The following is a 12887-nucleotide window of genomic DNA, read 5'->3' as shown; positions in this document are numbered from 1 at the left end:
GGGCAGCTTTGGGAATCTGATGGTGCTGTGGATGGTCTCCCCTGAAGACACATGCACCAAAAATCATGAGTGTCATTTGAAGAAGGTCACAGCCTTTGGTTCCTTTGAGCCCCATTGGGTGCCCCATTAGTCCATGGACCCTGGGTAAGAACTCCTGGGCCCAGTGAGCTCTGACACCAAAGAGAGGAGCCCAGGTGTGGATTTATAGTGCAACTTCCAGTTTATTTCCTCATTAAAACATATGGATTTTAAAAAAGAAGAAAAATGTCATAAACATATTACCAGCAAAACCACTATTAATATTTTAGTAATATCCCTCAGTCTTCCTTTCCCTCCCATTCTCAACACAGATATCCATAAACCCACTAATTATATCAGGAACGTTTTCTTATGTCATTTAGATATATCTGAAAGCATAATGTCTGCACGGCAATTAACTGCACGGTAGTTCTAGAATGCATTATTTAGCCATTCCTTAATTATTAAACATTTAGGTTTTCCCTGTATTATCTGTGCAAACATACGTGATTATTTTCTTGGGCTAAAAGTGAAGTTGCCAGCCTTAATACCTACAGCAAGCTCCTTGCCACCTCTTCTCCCAAAAGTCATACCCATTTCCACTCCCAGTAGCCAGGAAGGGGTAAGGGGTAGTGGAGATTTAAATCTGCCTCTTGAAACAGCAACCCCAGAATACCAACATCAAGTAGGATCTCTGCTTGCTAAAAGTTAACAACCATTGCAGGCCACAGCAATCATGCCTATTTTCAGGGCTGGCCTAGGCACGTTTGGAAGTGGATGTAATTTGCCTTGGGTGCCTGCCTCACCCCCTGGCCTTCACAGAACCACTTGATCTGACAGCAGTGCTGACTCAGCCACCACACCCTTCCCTCTCAGGTTCAACAGCAGCCTGCTCCACCCTCCACTCCCTGCAATCCATCTTCCCTTGGTTGCTTCCTATCAGCAGCTCTAGACTTTCCATTCATAGCCTCAGGAATCGGTTACAAGAACCTAAGTGAATGGGTTCTGGGGAGCAGGCTGAATCCTGAGTAGCATTCCCTGAGGCCAGCCCAGGTTGTGGCGATCCAGGATATGGAAGGCTATCATTGGGCAGAGGGTGGTGGTTCAGGCAGATGGACGCAGGTGGGCCACCTCAGTGCCCAGGTGTGTGGGCAGCCACCTGCTCCGTCTCTTACAGGGTGGGTCCTTCAGAATGTTGCTCATAGAGTGGAGCCTCACTGAAAGAATGAATCTACTTCTCATGAGAATTGGCTATACTGAGTGGGTTGCTCAGAATGATGGGCAGAGTTTCAACAATTGGCTTGACCAACTATGCTTTTTTGTGGGCCTTAAATCTGCATATTGGTGATGCGAGGGGAAGACCACAGGTGTTGCCGTGCCCCACTCCGAGCCCGAGTGGGTTGCACACACAGCCTGCCCCAAGACTGACTGCTCTTTCTCTTGGCCCCGCAGTCTGATGGCTCCATCCTGGCAATTGCCCTGCTGATCCTCTTCCTGCTCCTGGCCCTGGCTCTCCTCTGGTGGTTCTGGCCCCTCTGCTGCACCGTGGTAAGTACCCGAAGCTCCTCCTCATTAGTCAGGCCTTCGGCCACTCAAAGAAAAGGGTGACACAAAGTTAACAGGACCAAGAGTAGGATAAGGTGACAAAAAACTGTGTAAAGCTTGAGGAAAAATCTTTCATTGTTTATACACTTCACACAAAACTGGCATGCACTAACAGTGCTCAGTGGAGCCAGGAGTCATGAGGAGTTGGTATGGGCTAGGGAAGTGAGGCTGCCAATGACACAGCCTTTAGGCAGGGCAGCTGAGGTGGCTGCTCTGGTGCCGGTGGTTAGGAAGGATGCACAGAAGACTGTAAATGATGGTTCTTTTTGGACACGTAATGAATATAAGTGCATGTGTGTGCATCGTGCACATGTGTGTGCTCATACCAACACACTTAAGTTGTCCCAGCTGATACTCCCCCAAGGCCACCTGGTCTTAGCAAATAGCCCATCTGAAAGAATGCCTCAGGGCTCTTTATTTTTAACAGTGAAGAGTGGCATCTACCTTTATTTCATTACCTTCAGCTAACATTTACAGGAAGCACTTTGGCCACAAGGTCTGTAAGAACTTGCTTCCTTCTCATCCTTCTCATCTGGAGCCACCTCATAGCTCTGAACAGTGTCTCCATGAATAGCTTAGGGCCTGGAACAAGCTACCATCACCTGCCATGCCCAAGTGATATGTGCCTGTTTATCAATTTCTATTCCCTAGACTAGAAACAGCCCAAAGAAAGTAATAACCAAATGAAGAAGAAAACAGTAGCTCCCACATGTCTAGTTCTAGCAAGTGCCCAGCCCTTATGCAATGTCAGAGCATGTGCAGTAAAGCCCACGAGAGCTGGAAGTGAGCGCTGCCCTGTGGCCATGCGTCTTCCATTTCTTGAGTCTTAGTTCTTCTGGGGGAGAGTCCTGTGGAGGGGAGCAGCGAGGGGGGAATTGATAGTGAGCCTCTCTGGCCAAGAGCTTGCACTCAGCACACAGTGCAAGAGGACTCACATCTGTATGTAGAACTGAGCTGAACGGAGACCATAAACTCAGAGTGCTAGATGGGAAAGGAAGGGGGAAGGGCTTTGGGTGACATTTTAAAGAAGCAGTAAATGAAGGAGATAAGAAACTCAATCAGAAGGTGCATCCATGGGGCAGGAACTTCTGGAAAGAAAGGGGCTCTTCCATCTATAGATGGCTTTGGGCATTGAGGTAATAAGTTGACTTACAGCATACAAGAACGTGTGTGTGCAAGGAAAGATCCAGGACAGGTGCAAGTCTTGGGTCAATTAGTGCAATCCAGGCTGGACTGATTTCACCAATATTTTAAACTGATTCTTGGGGCATAACAGCCCCAAGAGTTAAATATTGTTTTAAATGCTTGAGGATGCACAGCCATTTTAGCTTGAGGAAGAAATGGACACGTTTTCAAGTCTGGAATTTGGGGGAGAAAAAAAAAACCCTGCAGTAAGCTCTCAAAGAAGTGAGTAGCCAAGGCTGGTGATGCTGGCAGCAGGCTTTGGTGGTAGCAGGCATCACTCTTGTTCACAAGTCCCTTTGACTCTTAAAAATAGCTACCTCAGGAGAAGGACAATTAGAAACAGTAAAACAGCTAAGCAGGGCTTCACTACTCAACTAGCTGTATGATCTCGGGAAAGTTACTTAACCTCTCTGTGCCCTAGTTTCCTCATTTGTACAGTGAAGACAACAAGAGCACCGACCTCACAGATAGATGGTGAAGAGTGTGTGTGTGTGTGTGTGTATATAAAATAAGTATATAAATATATATAACTTAGAAATAGCACCTTACACATAGTAAATGCTGTGTATTGTTCATATTTAAAAATATTTGCTAGAATAGGAATATATTACTATGCTATGCAGCATTTAATTTATATTGGTGAGAAGTCTCCTTTTTTCCAGTTTTATTGAGATATAACTGACATATAATATTGTATAAGTTAAGATATACAATATATATTGCCAAATGATCACCATAATAAGTTTAGTTAACATCTGTCACCTCACAGTTACAAATTTTTTCCTGATGATGAAAACTTTTAAGATCTACTTAGGCAACTGTCAAATAAACGGTACAGTGTTATTAGCTAAAGTCACCATGTTGTACATTACATCCCCAGAACTTATTTATAACTGGAAGTTTCCATATTTTGATCATCTTTACCGTTTTCCCACCTTCCCTCTCCCTGCCCCTGGCAACCACAAATCTGATCTGTTTCTATGACTTCATTCTTTTTTTTTTTTAAGATTCCACATATAAGTAAAATTATGCAGTATTTGTATGTGTTCCTTTCTCTGACTTATTTCACTTAACAGAATGCCCTCGAGGTCTATCCATTATGTCACATGTGGCAGGATTTCTTTCACTTTTATGGCTAAGTAATATCACACTGTTTACCTATGTAATATATAGTGGTATTACATGGTCTATATATAAAGTTATATATAAACCACATTTTCTTTATCCATTCATCTGTCCAACACTTAGGTTGTTTGCCTGTCTTGGCTAATGCTTCAGTGAACATGTAGGTGAACATATCTCTTCAGGATAGTGATTTTATTTCCTTTGGATAAATACCCAGAAGAGGAATTGCTGGGTCATGTGGTAGTTCTATGAGGAACCTCTATACTGCTTTCCTCAGTGGCTGCATGATCTGCATCCCCATCAACAGCACACAAAAGTTCCCTTTCGTCCACATCCCTGCCAACATTTGTTATCTCTTGTCTTTGTGATGAGGTGATAGTTCATGATGGTTTTTATTTGCAGGGAAATGTCTCTTAATTAATGTCATCCAAGGCCAAACTATTTTGCAATATTCAAAATATTTTTCAATGAATGTATCTGGTTAAGTCCATGTTGCTTTGGAAAGCAGCCCGAATGTCTTAATGTGGTCTGATTTTATAAGTCCTGAAGGATTTCTTTACAAGGAAAGACCCTGGAGATTAATTTTCCTGTTTACGATGTCTATAAAAACTATCCTCACCCTCATTCTGAAAGCTGGCCAGATTTCTGATGGTCGGTGTACCCCCAAACCTAATTTATCACTCACTCCCTTGATGAGTTACGATGTCCTAAAGGGGACAGGATAAAGTCCTGGGTTTTCTAGAGAGAGTGTGCACCTTCCTCTTTCACTCTCCACACCCTGCTCCCAGTGTGAGAGATGCCCCATGACCTGGTACCAAAGCTGCCTATCAGCAACGGGAACTAGCCAGAGAACAGAAAGGGCCTGCAAAATGTGGGGTCCATGATGTTTGCCTCTGCTGTGTCCCTTCCTTCCCTATCTGCAAAGTTATCTCCAGGACTGATAGTTCAAAATGTTTCACAACCCCAGTTGCAAGGCTCCCGACCCCAATCCCAACTGAGCCAAACATTAACCACTTCATTGCTGGATGGAGGGATGGTGTTGTTCCCCAAAGTCCTGGATGGTGAGCGGGTACTCAGGTCCCTATTTACTAATCATAAAGACCATTTTTGAATGTAATGACCAGCATAACTAAACCAGGCATAGTGGTTACTGCCAGGCCTGCCCTGTGCATCAGCATTCTCTGGCTTTCTCCTGTCCCTGTCTGGAAGAAGAAATCTGATGGTAAGAGTGGCTGCTGCTACCCATTGCCATTCTAAGGGACCAACTCCCATCTGGGCTCTTCCATCTAGATGGAACCTGGGTTAAGCTGTTGCCTGAAAACAGAGTATAACCTGTCATATGACTGATGGAGAGAGAGAGAGAGAGAGAGAATGGCCAGATCCTGGTTCAAAACCTTTCAGTGATTCCCACCTTAGCTCTCAGTGTCCTTGTAAACCTTTGGCTTCTGAGATTTCTGCATTTATCCATGGGCACAAAAGCATCCACACTGAAAGGAAGAGAAGCTTTGGACTATGCCTACTGGGTTTATTTGCATTTTCAAAAAGGGAATCCTAGGGGGTCAATAGTTTACCTAAGTAAATAAATAAAGTCTTGCCTCAGCTCCACAAGGGGCCTTGCCAGAGCCTTCTAAGTCATGCCACGGCCACTTCATCTTTCTACTCATAAGTTTGGTCCAATGTTACTGAAATCTCTAAGTTGACCTTTAAAGTGAGGAAGACTAGAAAATCTGAATGAGAAGAGGATCATGAAAACAGAGGTGAAATGTATTAGAAATGTAAATGTGTGAATGGCTTGAATGTGTAGAGAGAAAAACATCCACAGTGAATCAGTGATGTCATAGCACTAAGCTGCTGTAGAAAATTCAGGCAGCCCTGCTGGTACACTAGGTACACTGTCCTCCTGGACAGGAGCCAGTGCCCTGACGTGGGCAGACAGCCCAGCGAGGCTGCTGGCCTTAGTGTGCACAACACAGGCCATCACGTCAGCCTATGTTTTAGCAGGTAGGAAGACACTGATAGATTCTGATCCGCAATGGGGACAGGCTCCACCAAATCAAAATCTGGGGGACAGAATAAATGCCTGCATGGTCTCTAAATCTACTGGATACTCTCACGAACACCTTCAATTCCCTAACTCCCACCTCACTTGCCCTGCCCACCCCTACACCTAAATCTGGCAATTTGCATGTAGTCTTTTCTCCTGCTCCCAAGATGCTGATCACTTCAGAAGTGAATTACCTAAGCATGCTGATGGAACCATCACACATTTATGAGGCCTTCTTCACGCTTACCAAATCATCCTCACAGAGCCTCAGATTCTATCCACACAGGATCTCTGCCAAACCTTGCCCCTCTCCTGGAGATCCTTGTCCTACCTCTGGCCATTTTCCTCTCAGTAGGCAAACTGCTCTTCTGTCTCAAAGAAAAAGCAGAAACTGTCCTGTGACAAACCCTTCTGCGTCATGTAACGCATACCCTTGTGTCCTCTTCCGACATCCCTTCTCCTCAGAAGAAGTTCCCCCTTCTCCCTCTCTTTCCACGGTGTTCTTTTTGTCCCTTCTCACTTCGGCTATGCCTACAGTATCTGTCCTTTCCACCGTCTTCCTCTCCTCTGCCTACAAAAGTATGTCAGCCTCCAACCTTTCACAATGGCTCATACTTTATTTCTCCTTCAAGCCACTCTCTTCTCTTTCCCTTCCTTTCATCTGCAAACTTCTTTGCGGACACTCCACAATTGCTTCCATTCTCTTCAGCCCGCTGCCCCTGGACCCCAACGCCAGGATTTCTCCAGTCCTTCTCGTGTAAGCCTAAATGCCCTGGGCTGTGGTCTCTGCTTGTTTCTCATTCTGTGATAGCCCTTCCGCTGTAGGCACAACCAACCTCTCTCCCATTTTACTCTACCTCTACTGGCTTCTGTGGACTTTTGCCCTACAATCTCTGTCCAGGATTTCCTGTATCCTTCATGGGCTCTTCTTCCTCTGCTATGTCTTGCTCTCCAGGATTGTCTGCAGCCTTCCCTGCATGTTGTCTCCAGGCTATATCACCAACTCCCATGTCTTCAACCACAATGAATACACTGGTGGCTACTTAACATGTCCACCATGGCTGGTCTTGGCTCCAGAGGAACAGACCCATAGTATAGGGATCCAGTGGACATCTCAAATGCAGGCATTTCACCCTCAACATGTCCCCAACTAAATGGTTCATATTATCCCCCCAACTTCTCTTCATCAATGGATGTGTCACTGTCCTCTGAGCTGCCCAAACCAGACACTGCAGAATAACTGTGGATGCCTCCTTCTGTCCCTCCTTGTCATGTCTCACTTCAAAGTTGTCTGCAGTGAGTCCTTTTCTCTCAGCCTCTGTCTTAGCTGTGACATCCATTTATAACCTCTACCCCAGCATAAGCACAGTTACTTAAGAAACAGTTGTGGAACTAAGGAATTAATGTCATTGTCTTAGACTAGGAGTTTGCATTTCCCACTGAACTATTTCAATACCATTCTAACTGCTCTATTAGTCTTTCTCATCTTCACTAAACAGATTTCTTTAAAGTAATCTCAGGTCATGGTCCTACTCACTTCACTGCCCAAAATTCTCTTGACTGTTCAATGTCTCTAAAATGGACTTAAAATTCCTTGACATCACATGTCGACCTATCCCAGCCTGGCCACAACTACGTCTTAGGCCTCACCTCTTACCCTCCCCTCTCTCCCTAGTATTCCTTGCCTGCTTCCTTCATCACACTGATTATGTTGCTGTTACAATTGTCTACTTGTCAGTCTCCCCTGTAGACCAAAACTGTTCACAGCCAGGGCTGTATGTAGTCCCCCAAAGCATAACACAGTGCCTGTTAACAAATCTCAAAGTTGGTTGAGCAGCTAAATAGATGGAGGATCATGTCCAGGCACAATCTCCTCTTTGGGGCTCTTGAGTATACCATGTACTTATTTACCACCATCTCCTTGCCCATGTTGTATCCTCTTGTTGAAATGGTTTCATCTTCTTCATCTACTCTGTCCACAGTTTGTCTGTCTTTAAAGTCCAGTTCACTGATCACTCTATCTCAGTAGTTTCCAGCACTTTTCCCCACCTGAAGAGAAGGAGCCACAACCCCACTTGGTTTCATCAGCACTTTTTCTCACACAGTTACTAAATAATTTTCTTACTATCACAAGTATTTATTCATAAGTATGTTTCTTTCACTATACTATGAACTCCTCCAGGGAAGGAGAAACAAGTCTCAGAAACTAGTCCCAAATAGGAGTACAGTGCCTAGTATGTGATTTGTATGTTTCCAAACTAAAAAACTGAATTATCTCAGGGGGAAGAGAATGGATACAGAAGGAACCCACAAACCAATGGAACTGAATTACATTAGTTTCATGGGTGTTTGTATTACCATTACATTTTATAACTTACATATATGTTACATGTAATGTTTATGTATCAAATATTATATAACAAAATATGTTTATATCAGTTTCATAAATAAAATTATAGAACTGTGCCCAAAATGGGCACAAAATGTAGGAGGTCAGTGGTATAACAGGAACCCTGAGTATAAAGAACTTGCTATGTTTTGCAAGATGAAAAAGTTCCAGAGATTGGTTGCATAACAGTGTGAATTCAGTACATAAAACTACTGGAATATGTTCTTAAAAATGATTTAGATAATACATTTTATGTTATGTGTTTTTTACCACAATTAAAAGGAAAAAGGGAATAAAGTGGAGAAAAAAGTGCAACAAGTTTAATAGCATAATCAATAAAATATATTTTTAAAAAATAAAATAAAAGGAAAAGAAAAGATCCTGCAATGAAATTGCAATTCTCTGCAATCTAATTGAACCACACTCAGTCAAATCAAATCATCGTGTTTCTGTTCAAATAATGGCAACTGTTTGTATTCAGTTTGTTGGGACAGGATAATGTGCGCGGATTCACAATGTCTCCTTATTCTCTTTTGTTTTGTTTGTAATGGCCTTGTGGGTCTCTCACGAACAGTTAGTTTTTAAAGAATTTATAAAAGATCATGCTTAACTCACTACTGAATTTTAAGGATAGTTCAACAAATCAGTCCCTTGATCATGGTTAATGACAAATTGCAAAGGCCAAAAATTAATCAAGTTGATAGGCCATAAATTGAAATAAAAATAAAGTCTTCAGATAATGCTCTCCACGCATAACATTTAACTTGCAGGGCCAGACAACCAAGCCTAATTTAATCACCAAAGGGAGTTACTGACATTTTGTGTAATAGAAACCTGACGAGTACAAGCAGCTCCGTAGCCTAGCCTCATCCTGCTTTCTGGAACCCTTCCCGGCCTCCACCCATTCCCGTTTGGACACTCCCCACTCTGCAGCTTATGAGACTATTTTTCCAACCTAACACACAGAGCTCTGCCGTGGCCTGCCCTCCCTGCTGGAGCTCTGCAGCACATGCCCCCACACACCCAGTCCGCTGTCACTTTCACCTTACCCTGTTGCTTCCCCGCCTCCTCCCTGCCCACTGGCCTCACAGTGTGCCTTCTGACCCACCCACCACATCCTCATGGCTGCTAGTGAACTTGAAAGTGGAGACTAACATTAAAGACAAATGGGTTCCCACTGAATACCTCCTCTATCAGTTAAAGGTGAATCCTTTTAACCTTAATTTCCTCATGTGAAAACTTAGAATATTGAGATCGTAATGTCTCTAAGGTTGCTCCTTTATATTTATACCTTCTGTAAGTGAACCTACTCTTCCCCTTCAAGATTCCCTAGCCTGTGGTTCTCAAACCCAGTTACATATCAAAACCACAGGAGGATTATATGATGCAAGTATCAGGGGCAGCATTTACAGACTACATCCACAGAACAGAAGTAGCTACAAGATGTGAAACCGGTAGACTTCCGAGCAAGGGGTATTTAGACAATAAGTTTGGAAGACACTGTTAACCTCAGTCTCCACTGCAGAACTTCTCAAAGCCTTCAGTGGGATAATTTGCATTGTGAATCTCTCAACTTGTTTGGACCCTGGAACCCTTCCTTGGCCTATCCCTGGCCCCACACGGATATGCTAACACGTGAAAGATGCTAGTATTCCACCAAAAACCATTTAGAAAACAACCCTAGAAAATGTTGAAGCAGTTGATTCCTCAGTTCTGAGGTGCAGCCTCTTTGTTTCCCTCCTTGAAGGCTGTGTCATTGCCAAGAAGCTTGCCCATGCTGTGACTGTGACCAACACACCCCAGTCCCTGTGGGCCCTGCTCGATCCCACAGGCACTGCCAGTGCCGGCACCACCTTGCCTGTAGCCCAGGCAGACCAGATGCCCCTCCTCCAACCCTCAGGGAATCTGAATCCATGGATTTTTTCACTGTCAGAGTTTTACAGTGACTCTGACATATCATCCAATGGAGAACATGCATATCTATTCTTTCAAGTTACTGTGTATGGACTTGAACTTCAGATCTGCACTTACCAGTTTTGTGCTATTAGTTCTCCATTTCCTCATCTATTAAGTGGAATGGTATTACTTGCTTCATATGGTTATATCGGGGGTTTAGTTAACTGTGGCCCTCAGGCCAAATCTGACCTACTACTTATTTTTGAAAATAAAGTTTTATTGGAACACAGTCACAAAAAAATAAGTTACCATGTAAATCACTTAGGCTTTATTAACTAATGTGAAAATTCCTGCCATTACCCTTACATTAGTTACTGGTGAATTTGGGCTTTTAAATAGTCCCAGTCTTAAGGAAGATGAGATGAAAGACAAAAAATTATTTAAAGTTTGAGTTCCAAATGCCAAAAACAAACAAAAAAACAAAACAGCTTATTTCTTTGAAAATTTCTTGTGCTACATTCTAGATCAACACAAAGGCATTAGCCTTTGATAAACTTTCACATTGTCAAATCACTGGATTCTGGCAGTACGTGGTCAGCATTAACCCACTCTAATAAGCTATGAAGTTTCTATTATATTTATACAATTTGTATAGTAGTAAAATTCATTTATCTGTCATCAGCTAGCATCTAATGCAGTGTAGGCATTTTCCACATCCAGTTGCCTCTTTTCCCTTGGTTTCTTGATTTCAATTAGAAGTATTTTTATCAAAAGAACTAGGAATCAGAATGGAAGTCCAGAATGTAAAAGCGTGAGAGCGAGCAACCCCTTCTATCTGAGACATTAAAGCTCTCATTAGATGGTTTTTGAGATCTCGACTGGCCTTCCTTCTGTATCCAGTTCTGTTCTGATGGCCCTTCCTCCCACAGAACCTATAAGACCAGGGTGGCAGCAGAGCAGTTGGTATTAAGAGATCAGCCTAGAAGTCCCAGGACATGCAGTGTTTTAAATCAAAAGCTCCAAATATCTTTAGCTAACCCCTTTGGCCATGCAAGAGGTCATCATTTGTGAAACATCAATGACTCTTAACCTATGATACAGTGGGTTGCATAACAAAACAAAAACAAAAAACTCCTGGAAAAAAATATAATAAAAGTTGTTTCAAATGCATAGTCAGGCTCACAAGAAAATAGGGGACATTTCCAAGGCCAAAATAGAGAAAGATCTGGAAATCTGATGGTTAGCCAACCTTAAAGCAATGGTGGTCCTAGGGAGAGATTTTTCTGATCTTAATAACCTATGCATTTAGTCTAATAGTCTTACCAGGGTCAAAAAAGTTTGAGAGTTGGAATTGAGTCTTCTGCCTAAAACTGGGACCTTGAAAGTTAAAAGAGGGACTATGAGTTTGGGGGGGGGGGGTGTGCATGTGTGTCCTTAAGAATTCAGAACCATAACCTCTCAGTTTTAGAGTTCAATTATATACTACTTGGGGTTCTATAAATTATAAGCTGAGAAGGTCATAGTTTGGAATTGTTTAGGAATCTGCAGAAGAAAACTTGAATCCTCTCTGGCAAATTTGTCCCTCAACCCAGTCCTCATAAGATTCCCATAGGTAAATGCAAACTACAGATGAGCTCATAATCCAAAACTACCAAAAACCCAAGGAATATTATTACTCATACTCCATGGGGTTTTGCTATGCATGGAAAGCACAGAAGACTAGCAGTCAGATGAGGAAGTCAGACCCAGCCAACGGTGTCTCCTTTTCTGTCTCCAAAGATAACAACAGTTGTTAAGTAGCAGATACACCAAAACTTCTCTAAATACCATCATTTCTCCTATAAAAAGAAGATACTTTTAGGCTGCCCCTAAAAATATCACTGCATATGGAATTTCAGCTCCATGAAAAAATAACCAGACTAATAGGGGAAAGAGGTTCAGAGCAGAACATTCAAAACTGTGCGACATTTTATTAAAACAACACTTTTAAAAAATAAAAATAAACTAAAAAATTCCACCATTTTTAGCATCTTAAATTTTTAATTAAAATAATGCTACAGTAAATACAACACTTTTCCTTGATTTATAAAAAATAAACACGTGAAGCTTCCTGGTGGGCATGCATATGATGTAGTGCTGTGGCTTTGAGTTACGGAGGCACGACGGAAGGAAGGACATTCTTAGATCTAAGTGTCACGACAACGGAGGTGAAGTCTCTGACTCATCGTCTTGTTATTCCTCTGCCCTGGCCTAAAATAGAAATCCAGCTTTTGTTGTTTTGCCAAGTTTCTCTTTTCATAACAAAAAAAAAAGCTATTTGTGTGGTTCCAAATAAGACCAAATGCCTTGGAAGTACCATTCTGCTGTTGTCAGCAGTGTGGCCCATTCTCCAGCCCAGGGTACCTGTTTTTGGTCTCCTTTAAAGCAGATGGTAGCTCCACAAGATCATTGACCTTTCTTTCGGCTCTTCACTGGGATCTCTGATGAAGCCCAATGTGGGTTCCTTTACTCCCATTTCTCTCACTGCTTCACAGCCTTCTCCTCCACAAGCTTAAGGCTTTCCTCCTTCATTCAGTCTCTGGATTCTATAACCAGGAGACACACTTGTGTTGAGGATGCTGTATT

At 42.7% G+C, this 12887-nt stretch overlaps 1 protein-coding gene across 1 annotated transcript in view; it reads left to right on the top strand.

Moving 5' to 3' along the window:
* Positions 1 to 12887, top strand: part of ANTXR1 (ANTXR cell adhesion molecule 1) — a 230344-nt gene that overhangs the window by 140346 nt on the left and 77111 nt on the right. Inside the window, exon 13 of the mRNA XM_028514747.2 lies at positions 1471 to 1566. Within this exon, the coding sequence (XP_028370548.1) occupies positions 1471 to 1566 (96 nt within the window). The remainder of the gene's footprint in view (positions 1 to 1470; positions 1567 to 12887) is intronic.

This window comes from Phyllostomus discolor, chromosome 6, assembly GCF_004126475.2.
Source record: "Phyllostomus discolor isolate MPI-MPIP mPhyDis1 chromosome 6, mPhyDis1.pri.v3, whole genome shotgun sequence".
NCBI classification, from domain to species: Eukaryota; Metazoa; Chordata; class Mammalia; order Chiroptera; family Phyllostomidae; genus Phyllostomus; species Phyllostomus discolor.
This window is presented reverse-complemented; position numbering and strand designations above follow the sequence as displayed.